The following is a 16,914-nucleotide window of genomic DNA, read 5'->3' on the forward strand; positions in this document are numbered from 1 at the left end:
TTGCAAGGTATTTAATAAAATGCTGGGTTGAATGTGAAATATCAGGATCTCAGTTTCTTGTTAAATAAGACAGACAGTTTTTCAATCAATAGTCCATTTCCTGTAAAAGGAAATGGACTATTGATTGAACAGTGACAACAGTGACAAAAAAAGGCCATTCTCCAATCCAGAAATCTCTGTCAATACTTACCAAGTAAGCATCAGGAAGGAAAACCATTACAGCCAGAGAACAGCCAGACCTGCTGTCATCTGACAATTATACCTTACTTTGTATTTAGAAATTAATATTAAACACTCAGATGCTACAAAAATGTTAATCTTAAGAACTACCATTGAGATACAACAGGTTGTTCCCTTAATGTTGTCTAAATGAATAACCAAAAGGCCAAAAGCTGGTGTTAGACATTGTCAGGTGGAAAATATGGATGAATTGTAGAGGCGGATGTATATCATATTTATAGTAAAACAAAGTTGGATCTTCATTAGAGCTTTGGAGTGTCCCACAAACAGGATAAATTAATCTCAAATGATCTGTTATATGGATATTGATATTTCTGCTTTAAACATGGGTCTGTCCCATTCTTTGAAGTCCCGCAGATTTGAAATAAACTGCTACGTCTGTTAAATAATATGGTGTGATAGGCCATATCAAAGGCTGCTAAAGCATCTAAAAAGACCAAGGTGGTACATTTTTTGGTGACTGTGGAGATCATAATTAAACTGTAGACTTAAAACAAAACAGATTATTATGAATTACATTTTTATCAAATAAGAGATTTGAGTTGGATTTGCTGACTACCTAAACAGCGTCTTTGGGAGGTTTGAGGCACTAAACAGCACTCCAACAGTGAAAGCTATTCCCCATCAAGGAGAGGAGGTACTCTGCCTTGACACAGCTGATGTGGTGAAGACTCTGAAGAGAGTCAATCTGCTGAAGGCCCCAGGCCCCGACAACGTACCTGGGCGGGTGTTCAGGGAGGTTGCAGGTCAGCTGGTGGGTGTCCTCACAGACATTTCTGACATGCTTTAAGTCTGCCTCCATCATCCCGGTCCCAAAGAAGCCTCAAGTCACCTCATTTAATGACTGCCGGCCTGTCGCACTGACTCCCATCATGATGAAGTGCTTCAAAAGGCTGGTAAAAGAACACATAGTCCCAAGACTCTCCCAACATTTGTCCCGTTCCAGTTTGTCTCAGATGGAACCGCACCACTGAGGACACCATCTCCTCTGCTCTTCACCTGAGCCTGGCACACTTGGAGGAGAAGAACACCCCTGTGAGAATGCTGTTCTTGGACTTCAGCTTTCAACACCATCATCCCATAGCATCCAATAGCTGGAACATCTGGGCGTCAGCACACCCCTTTGCAACTGGCAGCTAGACTTCCTCACCAACAGACCTCAGTCATTTCGGGTTGGACATAATACCACTGATGTCATCACCCTGAGTACAGGCTCCCCTTAGGGATGCGTCCTGCGCCCCCTGCTGTTCAACCTGGTGACATGATTGTGTCCCCAGGTTCACCACCAATCACATTGTGAAGTTTGCAGACGACACCACGGTGGTGGGCCTCATCAGAGACTACAACAACCGGGACTACAGAGAGGTGGAGCAGCTGGTGGACTGATGCAAAGATAACAGCCTGATCCTGAACGTGGAGAAGAAGAAGGAGATCATCATCGATTTCAGGAAGAAACAGCCTAACCGCGCCTTACTGCTCATCAATAGCTCAGCTATGGAGGTGGTCAGCAGCAAAATATTCCTGGGGGTGCACATCACAGACACCCTCAGCTGAACTGTGAACACCACCTCACTGGTCAAGAGGGCACAGAAGCTCTTGTACTTCCTGCAGAGGATGAGAACCATAATACAGAGCATCCTCTCACCCCCACCACAGACCGTTCTCCCTGCTGTCCTATAGGAAGAGGATTTGCAGCATTTCAATGCAAGTCCAGCAGGGTTTGCAATGCTTTTTCCCCGCTGCCATCACACTGTAGAACTTTAAAATGGACTCTTGTAACATTATTTTGCACTACCAACGTGGCTGAAACATTTATTATCCTTTAAATAGGACAAAACTCAATGTTATGCTGCATTTTGCAATGTATTGATTATGCAGTGCACTGAACCTTCCATATTGATGCCCTTTTGCGGCATTATTTTTTATTTTTCAAACAGGTTTTCTAAGCTGGTGAAGATTCTCCAGTCATCCAGGTCACAGTTATTCCAAAAAAGATCAAAAACAACCCACTGGAATTTGTTTATAAGTATGACGATGTTCCCATCCAGGAAGCTTTTTCAATTCAAAATGTTGGATTAGCATTGAGTTCAAGGCTTTATAGAGTGGTCCACTGCTGCACTGTAAATTGTAGTGTTTATTTCACAGTTGGAAGCTGTAAGCAATGTAATTTCATTTTGTATACACTCAGTGTTTCCAAAATGACAATAAAGTTTATGCAAGTCTAAGTCTCTAAATTTAAGTATTTATCAAAACCTTGCATCAGAATGGAGGTCAAAGAACATCTTTACAGTCATTTCTTTATAGTCCTGACTTTTGACCACATGTCTTAGACACGGGTAAAGAGAGGGGTTAAGCTATCAACATACCACCACTTTGGTAATATATTATGGTAAAGCATATAGCTTTTCCTGTTACCAGTAAACTATGAGGCGACATTTTTACATTGATCATGTTTCAATCTAAATGTTTAAAAATGTTTTTCATCTCCAAAATAAATTTTAATTTAATTTAAAAAAGTGAAAATGATTTGGATCTTCACTATGTTGGCACCAAGGAGTGAACACATTTAATTTAAACATACTTAATTATTTTATTCAGTAATATAAAGGCATCATAATTATTAAACATTTGGATTTCCATGGTCTCTTTCACAGATACATCTTAATTAATGTACTGTGTTTCACTGTTGTGCAGTAAATATTAATCTTATGATGTAATTCCTGTAATGTATATGTGATGAGGTGATGTTATCTAAATAACACCTGTTGTCATGGTCTATAAACACACCACATCTTTAAAAAAGTTTTTTTCAATTGATTTGAGCACTGAGATCTAGCTTTAGGTTCCTAAGTCCCATGAAGGGTGGTGTTCCCAGAGGGGAGTTTGATTAAGACTCACTTTATAGCTAGGATGTTTTTTCCAGACACAATGGGGGTTGAAACTTAGAAAAAATGGCTCTAAACTAGAAAGGCAGCTTTTTATTTCAGGACTAAATTTAGCAGATTTTAATGCATAAGGTGATTTTTTTTTCTATACATATATGCATCACACTTCACTTGATGCAGTTTTCTACATATAATGCATCTAGTGTTGGCTTTACTCATGAATGGTTGCTTAAAGATCTGTCTGCGAGAGAAATTTGTATGCAGTTGATGGGGGTATTTCCTGCATTATGCTAATTTGGCTCAATGGTATGCCCTTTGATGCCGGGGCACGGGCTGCTTGTTGCATTAAAGCTGATTGCTGCTTACCTTTAAAGGTAAAAAAAGCCTTGAGCAATCTGGATGGTGATCCGTGGTCAAGGCTAACTTCTGCTCTGAGCTATCACTTCAATGTGCCGTGACATTCTAATGACTCGGTCCCAGCACGGATCAAAGAGCTGTTTGTGGTCAGTGCTGGAGATTACACTTGGCTGCTGTGCCATTCCCCCATAGCAGCCACAACACATCCCAGAGGTTTTTCAAGTCCCAGATGTTTATCGGCCTTGTATCCAAACAAACAAGCTGTGCGTCACTGAATACAGCGATGCAAACATAATCTGTTTGCATGGTTCAGATTTTGTCTGTTACTGTGCTCAGCGTGTGAGCATTTGTGCACCTAGACCTAAATCTGTTTGTCTAGAAATTTGACAGGGGAAGAAGATTTAGGTTACAACCAGCATCCTCACAATGCGGTACAACTATGACTGGTACTACTCGAAATTTCTACCATGGTGGAAAACTTAGCGTTGTTTACTCAAAATGTAAATATGGAGCTGATTAGTTATAGTATAGAGTGCACTCTAATACCAACAAGGATTAGAAGTTAGAGCATTTTTTAATTGCTTTGTACAGATCTAATTCAGTAAATAGTTGTAATGATTAATGTTTCAAGATCCCAGTATATACCACAGTTGTGAATGATCAAAAAAGTGTCATTAACAAATTGGAACACAACCTTAAATTAATAAAACATCAGTTAAGAGTTTAACTTCAACAGCCAAATGCATCTCTAAACAAATAGGTTTTCAATTTTGATTTAAAGAACTCAGACTTTCAGCACTTTTACAGTCTTCTGGAAGTTTGTTCCAGATAAGAGGAGCATAGGGACTAAATGCTGCTTCTCAAAGTTTGGTTCTAGTTCTGGGTGTATGAAGTAGGCTTGCACTAGAAGTCCTGTGGTCTGGGATGTTGATAAAATGACAACAAATCTGTTATGTATTGAGGTGCCGATCTATTCAGTGATTTATATACTTGTAGCATCCAGTCAATATTGAGAAGGCCAGAACTGTTGGTTAAATGATTTAATGTGCTGCACATGTCATTACCCAACGTAAGAGCTAGGTTGAAACAAATAAACCGTGTTGCTATTTCATTTAAACCATTACACAGCTCATTACATAAATTTCTTTTGTTAGTTAGAGTTAGTGTTCCAAGATTACAAACATTTAAATAATAAAAAAATAGTTCACATTAAATTTACAAACCTTGATCCCCAATTGCCCGAAGCTAAACCTTGTAGTTTAACGTTTTTGTAAGTGGCTTTTTACTTTTTGAACCTTGAATCTTTTCAGACTTTTACTCTCTTTTTTTCTGTTCATGCCAATATCCGTTACCATGCTTCCGGTTTCTATGATTACCAAAGTAAAGCTCAATACTGAAATCAAAATAGTGCTAACCTACTCTATTGGACTTTACAATCCTAACAGAAGGACTTTTCTTTGAGCTACAGGGAGTCAGTGTAAAGGCTTCAGAGACAGGCTGATATGCTCTACTTTCTTAGTTCTGGTGAGAACATGGTGTGTTTTAGATAAGATGTTGTCTAAAATACTTTTTAGGCAAATCCATGAAGACTCTGTTGCAGTAATCAATTCTACTACAAATGTTCTTCAGGTGATAAAGGCTGACCTAGCTGCCTTTATGTGCCTCTGAAGGTTCAGGTCTTAGTCCACCAAAATGACCATAATCAGTGGTTTCTAGCTGTAGTAGCTGAAGCTGTGAGCTAAAATTTTTAGCTCAGATTTGCTGTTATTTAGTTGGAAAAAAAATACGGTGCATCCACTTATTGATCTGTTCTAAGCATCTAGCCAACTCTCAGATGATTTCATAATCACCTGGTGACATTGTGATATAAAGCTGTGGGTTGTCTGCAAAGCTAAAAAACAATGTATGTTTTTTTTTTTTTTCTTGTGTCCTGTTTTACGACTTTAGCTCTGACAATCAATGTCCCAAAGCTTGATAATAGCCCAACAGATTTCACTAGCAGACCTTTATGGTTGTTGCCATAAGGTTCCCCTTGGTAATTATATATGAAACCTTTTAAAATATGATGTAGGTAAGGAAAATGTATGCAACAGACATAGAGACAGAAAGGGAGAGGGGGTAATAATCAAGAGGAAAGTGAAAGAGGTAGAGATAGAACAAGGGGGATGAGAGAGAAATGAAACAAAATCTAACCAACAAATCAAAACAGCAAAATAAACATTGCAGAACCTATACAACTTGTAGCTCCTAGAAGACTGTTTCTGTGTTGGCATGAGATGAGAGGGAAAGCAAACAAAGACAAAAAAAGCAAAAATAAACAAAGATAACCAAAGTAAATGCCTTCAGACACCCATTCAGTACATTTTTGTTGAAAGCATAACCTATGGTGATCACACAATTTTATCGAGGGTTGTATGTAGCTGTAGCTGAGACTTAATATTTAGTATTGGTGTGTATCCATGAACACCTAGAACCCAACTCCTGTGATATGTATGCATAAGCATGCCCATGTACTGTAAAGGAGGGTTTACAAAGCTTCTTTAGAAGGAAATATGCTCTATAGCAGGTGTGAGTAGCCCCAAACTCACACTGTAGGGCCCAGGAATGATATAGAGGCGACCAGAGCCCCAGATATCCAAATGCACCCCAGACCAAAGTGACAAAGGGAGGGCAGACCTAGAGACGGCTGCATCCACTAGAGTACCCCCTTTGGGGCCAAAAGCCAAAGGGGCCCAGTCCCTGAGGGGCCAAACCCCAGAGGCCATAATACTGAGGCCCCATATGGACCCAGTAGCAAACCCACCAGCTGGCAGCTGGTCACACTCAAAATAAACCCAGTGAGAGTCCATGGGTCTGAGGCCAGGGGACGCACCAACCCCCAACCCTACAGGGCCAGAAGGCCCAGGCCCGGCCTGGCAGCCACTAAGAAGGAGACGAGGGTTGGATGTTAAACTTATACAATTATTTATGAATGTACTACAGCTTTAGGTTTGGACAACGTTTTGCAAAGTTACACTCAAAATTGAACAACCCTTTACCATGTAGAAAAGAAGTGAACATTTAAATGTCTTTTTGACACATTTAGTAGGCCTAATATAAGCTGAGACTATAATCACATAATCCGATTAGAAATCTAGATGATAAGAAAACAAAATAAAGATTTAAAATTACATTTGAATCCAGAAACATATGCCCCTCTTCCAGCATGTCTTTTTTGAATGATTTGTTATACTTATTTAGCTCTAAAAGGTTTCAAAAACAGTTTAAGTCAGTATGAAGGCAGAAACGATAAGAAGAAAAGACAGACAAAAGAAGAATAAGAGTAGAGTGACATGAAATATGCAGAGGCTGGTGCTGTTGAACATTTTGGCTCTGATTCTACAATCCTGGTCAATGTTTAGAGGCACAAACCATCTTAAGTAAGTAACAAAGCCTCTCTCCAACCTGTCACTGATAAACAAAAATCATATCACAAAGGATATAAAAGAACAGGTGTGTGGATCAATTTCGACAATGTCTGTTTGATTGGTAGTTTCGTTAACCTTCTTGTTTTCCACACTGTAATTCCCAGGTGGGAAACAGCTTTAAACCACAAGCCTAATTGGAAACATGTGTTTTCAAAGACACTAAGGCATGTTGGACTTTTCCAGGTTGGATTTAACTCCTGGAAAGGATCTCACTGCACATCAAGTGTAGGATGAGTTTCAATAAATCAATGTTGAATATTTTAAATACAAAAAGGACTGAAGAAGGTTCTTTACTGATGTGAACATGTTGATGGTTTTAAGGACGCTTATTCACTCCCTTTTTATTATAATCTTCAAGACTCCCTTCACTCTTTTCAAACTGTTCAGACCACTTGAGTGCCTGCATACACAATAAGTAGAATCTGGAACTGACAGGCACATCTTTTGAGCATGCAGTAAACCGAACTGTGACCGTCAGCTGGGGCAGATCTGCTGCTGGCAGCCGGCATTGGGTCCTAACACAGGCCTCTCTAGGAGACAATTCTTTCCAATTACAAAGCCAAACCACTAAAGCCATCTGATTAGGTCCAGCTATTTAAATCTATATGATCATGCCCTTATGAATGTATTGTGATTAGGAACATGATTAGGTGTATTAGGTCTGATGGTGGCAGCGTATGTAAAGATGTATTTTGAAGCTGCTCATTTATTGTAGGTCCTTACAACAATTGGAATAATAATAAAACAGTCTTATGTTTTATGCATGTCTCTGTATCACCATAAACATATAAAAAGAATGTTTGCCTACTTATAAATGAGGCAACATCTTTTTGTAGTGTAATGGATTAAATAATGGTTCATTCTAATATTTTTGATAGATCTAAATGGATTTTGTTTTCATGTACATCGTTTTGATAAGATCCTATGAGCTCTCTGTATCAAAGTTCCTCATGCTGTGAATGTTTACTACAGCCAGCCCACAAATCCCTTCAAATTAGCACCCCAAAGAACTTTGTGAAATCAAACCCATGTGTTTGCAAACATTTATCTTTTCCGAATTAGATCCCTGAGCTTTCCTCCATCCAACCCATAAAAAAGAACTGGTTTGTTTGATGACACTGCAGCATAATTACAACGTACATCTCAACTGTCGTTTGCCAATCGTGTCCTTTGCAAATTAGGGATGTACTAATGTGGCCTCCTACTCAAATTACATTGGTTTAGTTAATTTTACCAGGATATTCTGCTTTTATGGGACTTTCTGAGGGCTATAATCTTAGAGTGTAAAATATATTGAAAGAAAACAGAAAAAAAAACAAGTATCCTACTTTCACTTTGAAATCTGCTGTCTGTTAAACTAAGAAAGCCTTTCCATGTGTTTCTGTCAGTGTTTGTTGTCAGCATCAAAAGATTAGACAATCCCATTCAGGAGCCACTGGATGAGCATGGCCCGCTGCACCTCAACACTCAACACCTTCACTGCTAGAAATCCTAAATGTTTTTGTGGCAGTATTAGAATGAGTACTTGAGAGGAAGTTTATAATTAGACGTCTTTTAGAGCTTGTAGTCATTCAGATATGTCTATCTTTGTTTTTTTGTTGTTGGAGCGATGGGCAATCAAAGAAGGGTGAGGAGTCCTTAAGAGCTCCCTTTCAGGCTTTACAATATGGGCACAGCGACCCATAGAGAAACACTGCGGCACTATTTAACCGAGATGTTCCCATGAGGCTGACACACAGCAGACTTTTACTCAGGTAGATCTCAAGCTTCCTGTTGTATCTTTGCTCTTTAGTTGTTCACGTAACCAGGTCTTGTTAAAGAACAAAGAATAAAACATGGAGGATGTTGGACTACCTTTTGACTTTGATCAAGATTGCCCAAATGAGTTTGCATTTTGGGGACAGATGGACCAAAATCATCATTTTCAGACCCACCTGGATTCCTTTTTGATGGACTGCCAGGCAGCCAGCAGTCAGCTCTCACCATGGTCTACTTTCGGCTGTCAGTCTGTGCTCTCAGATGCTCAGCTGACCTTCACCGACTTGGACGTTCAGTCACCGGGACTCGATGCCTGTGCTGAGATTGAAGGATGTCCTGCAGATGAATCTCTGGAGGCAGCTAAGCGCAGGACAAGGAGGCTGGTTCTCCACCAGCCGTACAAGGTGCAGCGACATGCCGCCAACATCAGAGAGAGGAAGAGGATGCTGAGCATCAACTCTGCCTTTGAAGAGCTCCGCTGCCATGTTCCGACATTTCCCTATGAGAAGCGTCTGTCTAAGATAGACACTCTGAGGCTGGCCATAGCCTACATTGCTTTGCTGAGGGAGATACTCCTGTCGGGCTCCGACCCTAAATCCTATGTTGATGAATGCATGAAGAACGGCTGTAAGAATCAAAGCAACGCAATCTGGAACACGAGTGGTGAGCTCATTTAAATGGCTGATTACTTAGCTTTCAGAAACTAATGCTTGAAATGAAAAATGTAATCAAAAGGACTTTGTTGAAAATAATCTAAAACTGATAAACACATTTTATTTGAGAATAAGTTCAATCTAAATGCAACCAACTTAAGTAAACTCTTAATTTAATACATTTATCATACATTTTTATTTTCTTGTCTCACTCACATAATTGAGGTTTAGAAGGTTTTGAAGAAAAATAAAACACATGCTTTAAATCAAGAAGTCATTATGGACATTTATTCAAGGCTTTGAACAAAAGTTTTGAATACAAACACCGTTTGGCAACACCAAGTTGAAGAATTATACAATAGCTATTATGATGTTTATTCTTCCCATTAAGAACCTCTCCATCCAATTTAATCAAGTGGATTTTAATTTGATGTGGGTACAGCATTAACCTTTCATCAAGAAAAGCAGCTAAGGATTTCATTTACCAGCAAAAATGTAAATAAATAAATCAGATCACCCCAAAACTTTTCACAGCACTTTACTTCCAGTTTTTTTTTATCTAACCACCATATACCAAAATAGATTCACTTTTCTTAAAATTTCATCCACAATATTCAATATGTAAGATATTTTATTCTTATACAAATATACTCCCATGTATAACTATTCACAGCCTTTGCATTGACCATCAAAATGGAATACAGTTCCAATGGTTTTCCACAGCTCCTACTTTTACACGTTTTACAACTTGATTTGAATCCACTTAGGCTAAAATCAGGTGCTTGGACATGATTTGGAAAGAAACACATTAGTCTAAAAGGCCTAAGTTGACACTGTATAAAAAAGGAAAGTCAAAGGAATTGTCTGTAAGCCTCTGACACCAGATTATGTCAAAGTATATATTGTATCTGGAGGATGTAAATGCAGCACCAAAGACTCTGGTCTTTGTTATTAAGAACAAGAATGGGGTATGAAAAATATGTTTTACTTCTTCATACCCCTTTTCAGACAATTGACATAAATCAATGCCATTTCTCTGGCTGTATATACCTACGGGGTTATTTGGTGTAGGGCTTTGTTTCTATTCATGTTCAGATCAATTTAGTTTGGAAATTGGTGTTTGGTTTGGTTGACGTTCCATAGTCCCTTTTGTGTGTATTTGGTTGATTATTTATCATTGTTTATTGTTGTTTGTCAAAAATTGTCTGAAATAAATTCCTATTCAATAGGGAATTTGGAAGTATTCACTTAGGCAGAGTTTCAGTGTCCCTTGTAGAGAAATGAGATACCGTACATCCTAATTATCAGACTTTGGAAACCTGAACTTTCTGCCCAGAGATGAACAACTTCAAACTTCATGTCTGAAGGGAACCAGCGACTGCTTAGCTTTTACTTAACAAGTTCCCTACTGTTTAGGATGATGGTGTTAGCATCATGCTCTGAGGATTTTAGTCTGGCAGGAACTTGGTGTTAAGTCACAGAGAGGTTTAGGGGTTTAGGTTTAGATTGATATGTAGAGAAATTCTTCTAGAAAACCTGGTCCAGAATGCTCTAGCAGAGATGACAATACACAAAACAAATAGGTAAAGTACAAAGGAAGTACCTTTAAAGGCAGTCTGTGAACATTTGTGCATGGCTCAGCTCATATTCAAATCCTGTTGAACTTTGAAAATGTAAATGTGACTGCCCTAAAAGACATTAGGTCATTATTGCTGTCATATTTGCGCCAATAAATTACATAGCAAACACTGTGATAACTAATGTACACTCCAAAAAAAATTATTCTTACTAATTCTGGCCTAGATCTGTACTGCAGTGGCAGTGAGAAATGTTGACTTGTACACCTAAATACGAATTATGAGGCAGTGAAGTTGCATTGAAAGAAAAAAAAAATATTTTATCCATTTTGGAGTCTATAACTACAAAATGTGAAAAAAGAGGGTTTGAAAATAGGATGTTCAACCCGATGAGGCAAATTCAACCTTGAGAAGCTTACTGTGTTTTCTATTTAGACCTTTATCCGCCGGTGTGGTTCCCAGAGACATTTGGCCTTAAATGAGGCTTAGTTTTTTTTTTTTATTTTTACTTGCCTCTTTGTCTTAATTAACTAATTCTTTGGCAATAGACTCTAAAAGCTCTCAGTGGAGGCTTTCATGTGTAAGTGCGCCTCTTTTCCAAAAGCCCAGACTGAAGACTTGTGAAACAGTCATTAAAATGTATTAAAACTCATGCCTTTGCCCTTCTTTTGTCCCTTTGTGCCCCCATGGCTCCTTTCCCAGATCTAACAGCCCGTCTCTCTTGGATAAAGTGGGATTAGCTGGGAAGAGCGGGGGCAACCCAAGTCTGTAGACCCGAGCTAAGTGTCAACGATGGACAGGCATGGAGGCGTGCCGCTGCCTGCCGACAGACATCTGCAGACTTCTCACCAGGCCACACACCTCCGTCTTTATCAACCCTCCTCACTACTTTGTTCTGAGTAGCTTTTAATATTGAAATGTACTGTTAACTGTTAATTGAGAATCATTCTTTTAGAAACAGGTGGACTAAGGAGGGATGGCACAGCACAGCTTTCCCAAACGGATGCCATTTATCACAGAGAGACACACTGGCATCAAACTGAAAGGACTCATACTTCTGCACACTGAGATAAAGCGTCTTCTAGGCTCAGTTTCATTATTTTACAAACCAGTGTGATAAAAGCAGCTATTATCTTGTAAATAAAAGGTTGGAGTGATATGTTGCCGTCTGTCAGGTGCTGTTTTTGCGTCTGTAATATATTTTTTAAACAAACTGTATTCTTAAATTGCATCCCATCAAACATGTAGACCAGGGGTTTCCAACCCTGGTCCTCAAAATTTACTGTCCAGAAGATTTTAGATGCTTCTAATTTTAACACAGCTGATTCAAATGAATGAATTCCGACTTCAGCATGTCATCAAGCTCAGTAGAGGCTTGCTTACGAGCAATTCATTTTATTAAGCTATCTTACAGCATATCAAATTAAAAAGAAAACCTGCAGGAGAGTAGATCTTGAGGACTAGGGTTGGACACCTCCCATATAGAAAATGTATTCATTAATACGGATTTTTTCTTCTGTCTTAAAATATCTTGCAATTAAATGTAATTTTAATTTGTGTTTGAGGTGTTTTAAAAAAAGAAAATTGTTGTATTTAAAATAAACTGTACAATGAATGATAATGATGTAAAAAGTTATTCAGATCTGATGATGTCTCTGTCTAAATCACTCTGACTTGTCTATGGCTATAAATACTTATTTTTATGTATCGAAATGGAATAGAACGATTCAGATTAGCTAGCCGAATATATAAGATGTAGAGTGTAGCCGCCTGGTGTAATGTACATTGGTTAAATAAACTTTTTTTTGAAAGAAAAAAAAACAACTCCAGTCCAGCATAGGAACTAATATGGGCAGAGTTATCAGGTTAGTAGCAGTTAAGCAATGTAGGGCATCAGGACAGACTGAACACACTAACCTCCTCTGAATCTGGGGAATGATTTGGATTCTGAATTAATTCTTCGATGATGAAAGTGACAATGGAGATTTGAGGATGGGTACAACTTCACAGAATAGTCAAAAGTTGTGACAAGGGAGGCAGACTGGAGGAACGATAGACTCACCAAGGGCTTTCAAAAAAACTTGCAGAGTCTCAATGCCAAAGAGCTGCATTTAAAGACACCTTAACAGGTGCATGAAATGAGATGATTGCAACTCCTGCAAGCAGATGCACAGGTGGAGTTGATTAACTTGATAGCAGAAAAGCAGGGAGACAGAATAAAAACTTCAGTCATTAGAGTGAGGCTGGTGCCTACAGTATCTCCAGCAGTCTTTGAGCGAAATACGGGGTGCACCCTCCACACCCTTTAGAGTCTAAGGAATGAACAAAAAAAGATTGTTGGATGCTGACCATGTAGAAAGCATTTTGCACATATAGCAACAGCTGGTCAAGCAGATAAAAAATAGTCAGGTTAGAAAAGCTGAGCGGCACCTTTAAATAGGAGGAGAGGGTAAGCTTGCTACCAGTGACAGGGAAGATCCCTTTGACATTATGGGATGTGTGAATTGATTAACTTCGTTTTGACTGAGCTGATCCTTGCTGAGGTTAACGCTGGGTTTGGTTCTACCCAAGATAAAGGTTTGGTTCTCTTTGTTCTCAAAGGTCACTGTGGCCAAGTGAAAAAAATAACACTTGGATTTGTTTTGTTTTTAATACAAATATGAAGCGTAAAATAAACCGAGGGGGTATTTCTAAGAGAGGGAAAGAAATCTTGATTTTTTTATTTATTATAGGAATGCCCCAATAGTGTATAAAGCTTTGTTGTGTTTGTCTTCTTGAACATATGACAGTAAACCACATAAAAAAGTTACACACACACACACATATATATATATATATATATATATATATATATATATATATATATATATGTATGTATGTGTTTGTGTGTGTGTGTGTGTGTGTGTGTGTGTGTGTGTGTGTGTGTGTGTGTGTGTGTAACTCAGAGTGTAACTGATGTTTTAGGCAGAAAGTCTGTACCATGTGGCCCTACTGTCTCTTTGTTGCCCCCAGTAACTTTCCCTAAAATACAACAACAATTCTGACTATGTTTATATGCAAAAAGAGTAATAAAAATGCTGCTTTAATATTTAATTTTATTGAGTTCAGAGTTTTCACAATAGGATGACATCTTTATACAGAAAATAACATTAAATTTGGGCAGGCTGGGTGTGTCACTCTTAAAAGACAATATCCCTAGTTGTGTTATTCACTAAAAATACATGGTATAAACAGCTTCCTGACTTTTCATGTACATTATTAATTAAATTAGTCTATCATGGATTCACAGGGGTGCTTTTTTCAAAGAAATGCCACTACTTTGATATGCAAGCTTTAAGTTTAGCTTGAAGCTCAAGAGCTTTGGTTTAATTTATTTCAAATTGTCATCAGAAACTAATATCAATCAGCTTATGGGTTGGAATATATTTTACAGAAAAGGAAAGTGAAGTTGAAAATATAAAAGTTGCTCAAATATATAATTTCTATTTTAGGAACAGTTAATAGAGTGTTGCTTAAATTAAATTGTTATAAAGTAAAAAGGAAACAACAACAAAAAAGAAATAAGGGGACATTTTAGGCTTTTTTATTTGATCTGTGATACTTTATAATTATTGTCAAAAACAGAGCTACATGGTTCTAGGCTTTATTTATGAAAAAAAGTCTCAAGACATTTTTGGTAGTATAAAGGTCACAGATCTCAGATTGGGACTTTTTTTTGCCTAGTGGAGGCTTTATTTACTACATACAACCCATAGGTGTCATTCAGTGACTATAAGGGAGACTGACCCTGTAATAATGGAAGTTACTGTCTAACTATTGTTCGACAAATTCTTTGATAACTCTCAGTGACAGTAAAAAAAGGGGGATACCATATCTCAATGCACTCTGCAGAGGTCTATAAAGTAGCACCACTCAGTGCTAAGTGCATAAATAGCAGTGTTGGGAACATTCATTTAAAAAATGCAACAAGTAATAGTTAGTAGTTACTACTCCAAAAAAAAAAAAAAAAAATATTTTGTAAGGCAGTTACTGCTCATTGGAAGCCAGTTATTACTAGCCAAAGTAAGCAGTCAGTTACTTTTCATGTTTTAAAATTGGGAAAACTAGAGGTTCAATTACAATTAGCTGGACTGTATGACTGCAGTGTTTTGCTGGAAAAAATGTAAAACATGCAGGTAAAATCATTAAAGCCCTGAGAAAGTAAAGATTGAAAGCAGTCTGCTGTCAGTGTTAAGATGATGGGGTAAGTACAGCTTCTGACTGATGTTTATCCTTACATAGAGGGCAGCCGAAAAGCATGGATTACCATTTCAAACTGTTGCCTTGAAAGAATTGGCTTTATTTTGGTCAGCTGCTTCAAAGCCCAGATTTGTTAAGAGGTGTTACCAAAAACCATCACTTCAGTCGTGTTTTAATTACATTTCAAAAGTTTAGAGACATCCAGGCGTTTATGTCATCAAGACACTTAATTATTTAAATGAAAGAATGAGCATAAATTTGACTGTTATGTGCATGGCAATGGTTAAAAAAATCCCATTGTTACTCTTCTCGAGATAATCAAGGCTCAACGTCGTTCTTTTGGCTTTACCAACATTTATTGTGGTCATCTTACAAAGCCCCAAAACATACTGTCAGAACTAACACAACACACTATATCAAAAATGTGTCAATTCTGGTAACCTCAACGAACCAATACAGTCACAAGCCTCTGCCGAGAGGCCAGACCATTAGTTGAATGACTAGGGATACCAAACCCTCCTGTCCAGCTAAGACTACAAATCTGACCGTCAGCCACCATGGCATCCCGGGCAACTCCAGTGGTACCAGGAAAACCCTCCAAGTTGATAAAGCATGGCAACAGAGAGTGAGCACAATCAACAGATTAAAAGTAGAGCAGCTCACTTTGCCACACATTAGCGAGGGTGTCCTGGGAGGCTGGGCTATGCCAGGTAGAACAACAACAAACGATGTGTCATGCTCTGGAGATGGGGATGTCTATTGGGGCCTTGCCTAGGTCCACAGCCTCTCTCAGGAACTTCGCTGACCTTTTCTCTGAATGCTTGCCCCTGAGAAAGGAAAATAGGTTTTTCAGCACCCATAAATTGTCTGCAGCTTCAGGACATATATATATGCAGCTGCGTCCCCCAAGGGTAAAATTGTCCGTGGAAAGACAGGTTTTGCCACACTGCCCTTCATCCCAGGGTTAAGGCCAATAATGTGCTTACCTTTTCTTAAACCTGCAGAAAATGATAAGTTATGAAACATAAACTTACAGAGCATTCAACCTGCTTTAAAACACACCAGGTCAACAGCCAGATGTTCTATAGTCTATAGACTTCTGAAGGACATAGGGACCATTTTTTATCATTCTGCTTCATTCTATCTCTATTCTCCAACTCTGCAGTTTCTCTTCGTTCAGTCTTTAATATTATGCTCTCTCTGCTTTTTCTCATAGTAGCTTTGTGTCGTCTGTTCCTGTTTGGTTGTGACACCACCCTGGAGAGAAAAATCAGCTGTGCAGCTGCCATCAACTCCTTGTTTTTAGATATTGGAGATCAGCCTGTTTTTCAGTGTGTTCCTGTTTCTCTGACTGTGACCGGCTGGATGTGCTCTCTTCGTCCTCTGACATGGGAGCTGGCTCAGAGCTCGTCTGCCTGGCTGTGTGTTTTCTGGACGGGGACGCCTTTTATAGTTGTCTTTTGTATCTCTGCTTCTGTCTCCTTGAACCCCAGTCAGCCTCGGCAGATGGCAGCTCACACTGAGCCTGGTTCTGCTGGAGGTTTCTTCCTGTTAAAAGGGAGTTTTTCCTTTCCAATGTCGCTACAAGCATGCTTGGTGTGAGGGATTGCCTTCAAGTCAATGAGTTGATTCAATCAACTGGTTTTCCTTAGATAGAAAACTTTCAATTAATTTGACTGTATGATCTGGTGAACTGTAAAGTTCCTTGAGATGACATGTGTTGTAAATTGGCGCTAAA

General features: G+C 38.7%; 1 protein-coding gene and 1 long non-coding RNA gene across 2 annotated transcripts in view; one reads left to right on the plus strand and one right to left on the minus strand.

Annotated features, from left to right (window-relative positions):
• Window positions 1–16,914, minus strand: part of LOC119796551 — a 61,546-nt gene that overhangs the window by 16,658 nt on the left and 27,974 nt on the right. The window lies entirely within an intron of this gene.
• On the plus strand, window positions 8,629–12,559 carry LOC119796548 (transcription factor 21). The gene is made up of 2 exons (XM_038305150.1): window positions 8,629–9,370; window positions 11,640–12,559. The coding sequence occupies exons 1-2, from the start codon at window positions 8,785–8,787 to the stop codon at window positions 11,675–11,677; spliced, it is 624 nt and encodes a 207-aa protein (XP_038161078.1). The 5' UTR covers window positions 8,629–8,784; the 3' UTR covers window positions 11,678–12,559.

Source organism: Cyprinodon tularosa, unplaced genomic scaffold (assembly GCF_016077235.1).
Source record: "Cyprinodon tularosa strain WSP-4 unplaced genomic scaffold, ASM1607723v1 ctg551, whole genome shotgun sequence".
NCBI classification, from domain to species: Eukaryota; Metazoa; Chordata; class Actinopteri; order Cyprinodontiformes; family Cyprinodontidae; genus Cyprinodon; species Cyprinodon tularosa.

Bases quoted from the DNA above. Each gene is read 5' to 3' on its own strand.
- LOC119796548 (XM_038305150.1), top strand. From the start codon at position 8,785: ATGGAGGATGTTGGACTACCTTTTGACTTTGATCAAGATTGCCCAAAT. The intron at 9,371-11,639 runs GTGAGCTCATTT...CTCCTTTCCCAG, and splicing joins CGCAATCTGGAACACGAGTG to ATCTAACAGCCCGTCTCTCT.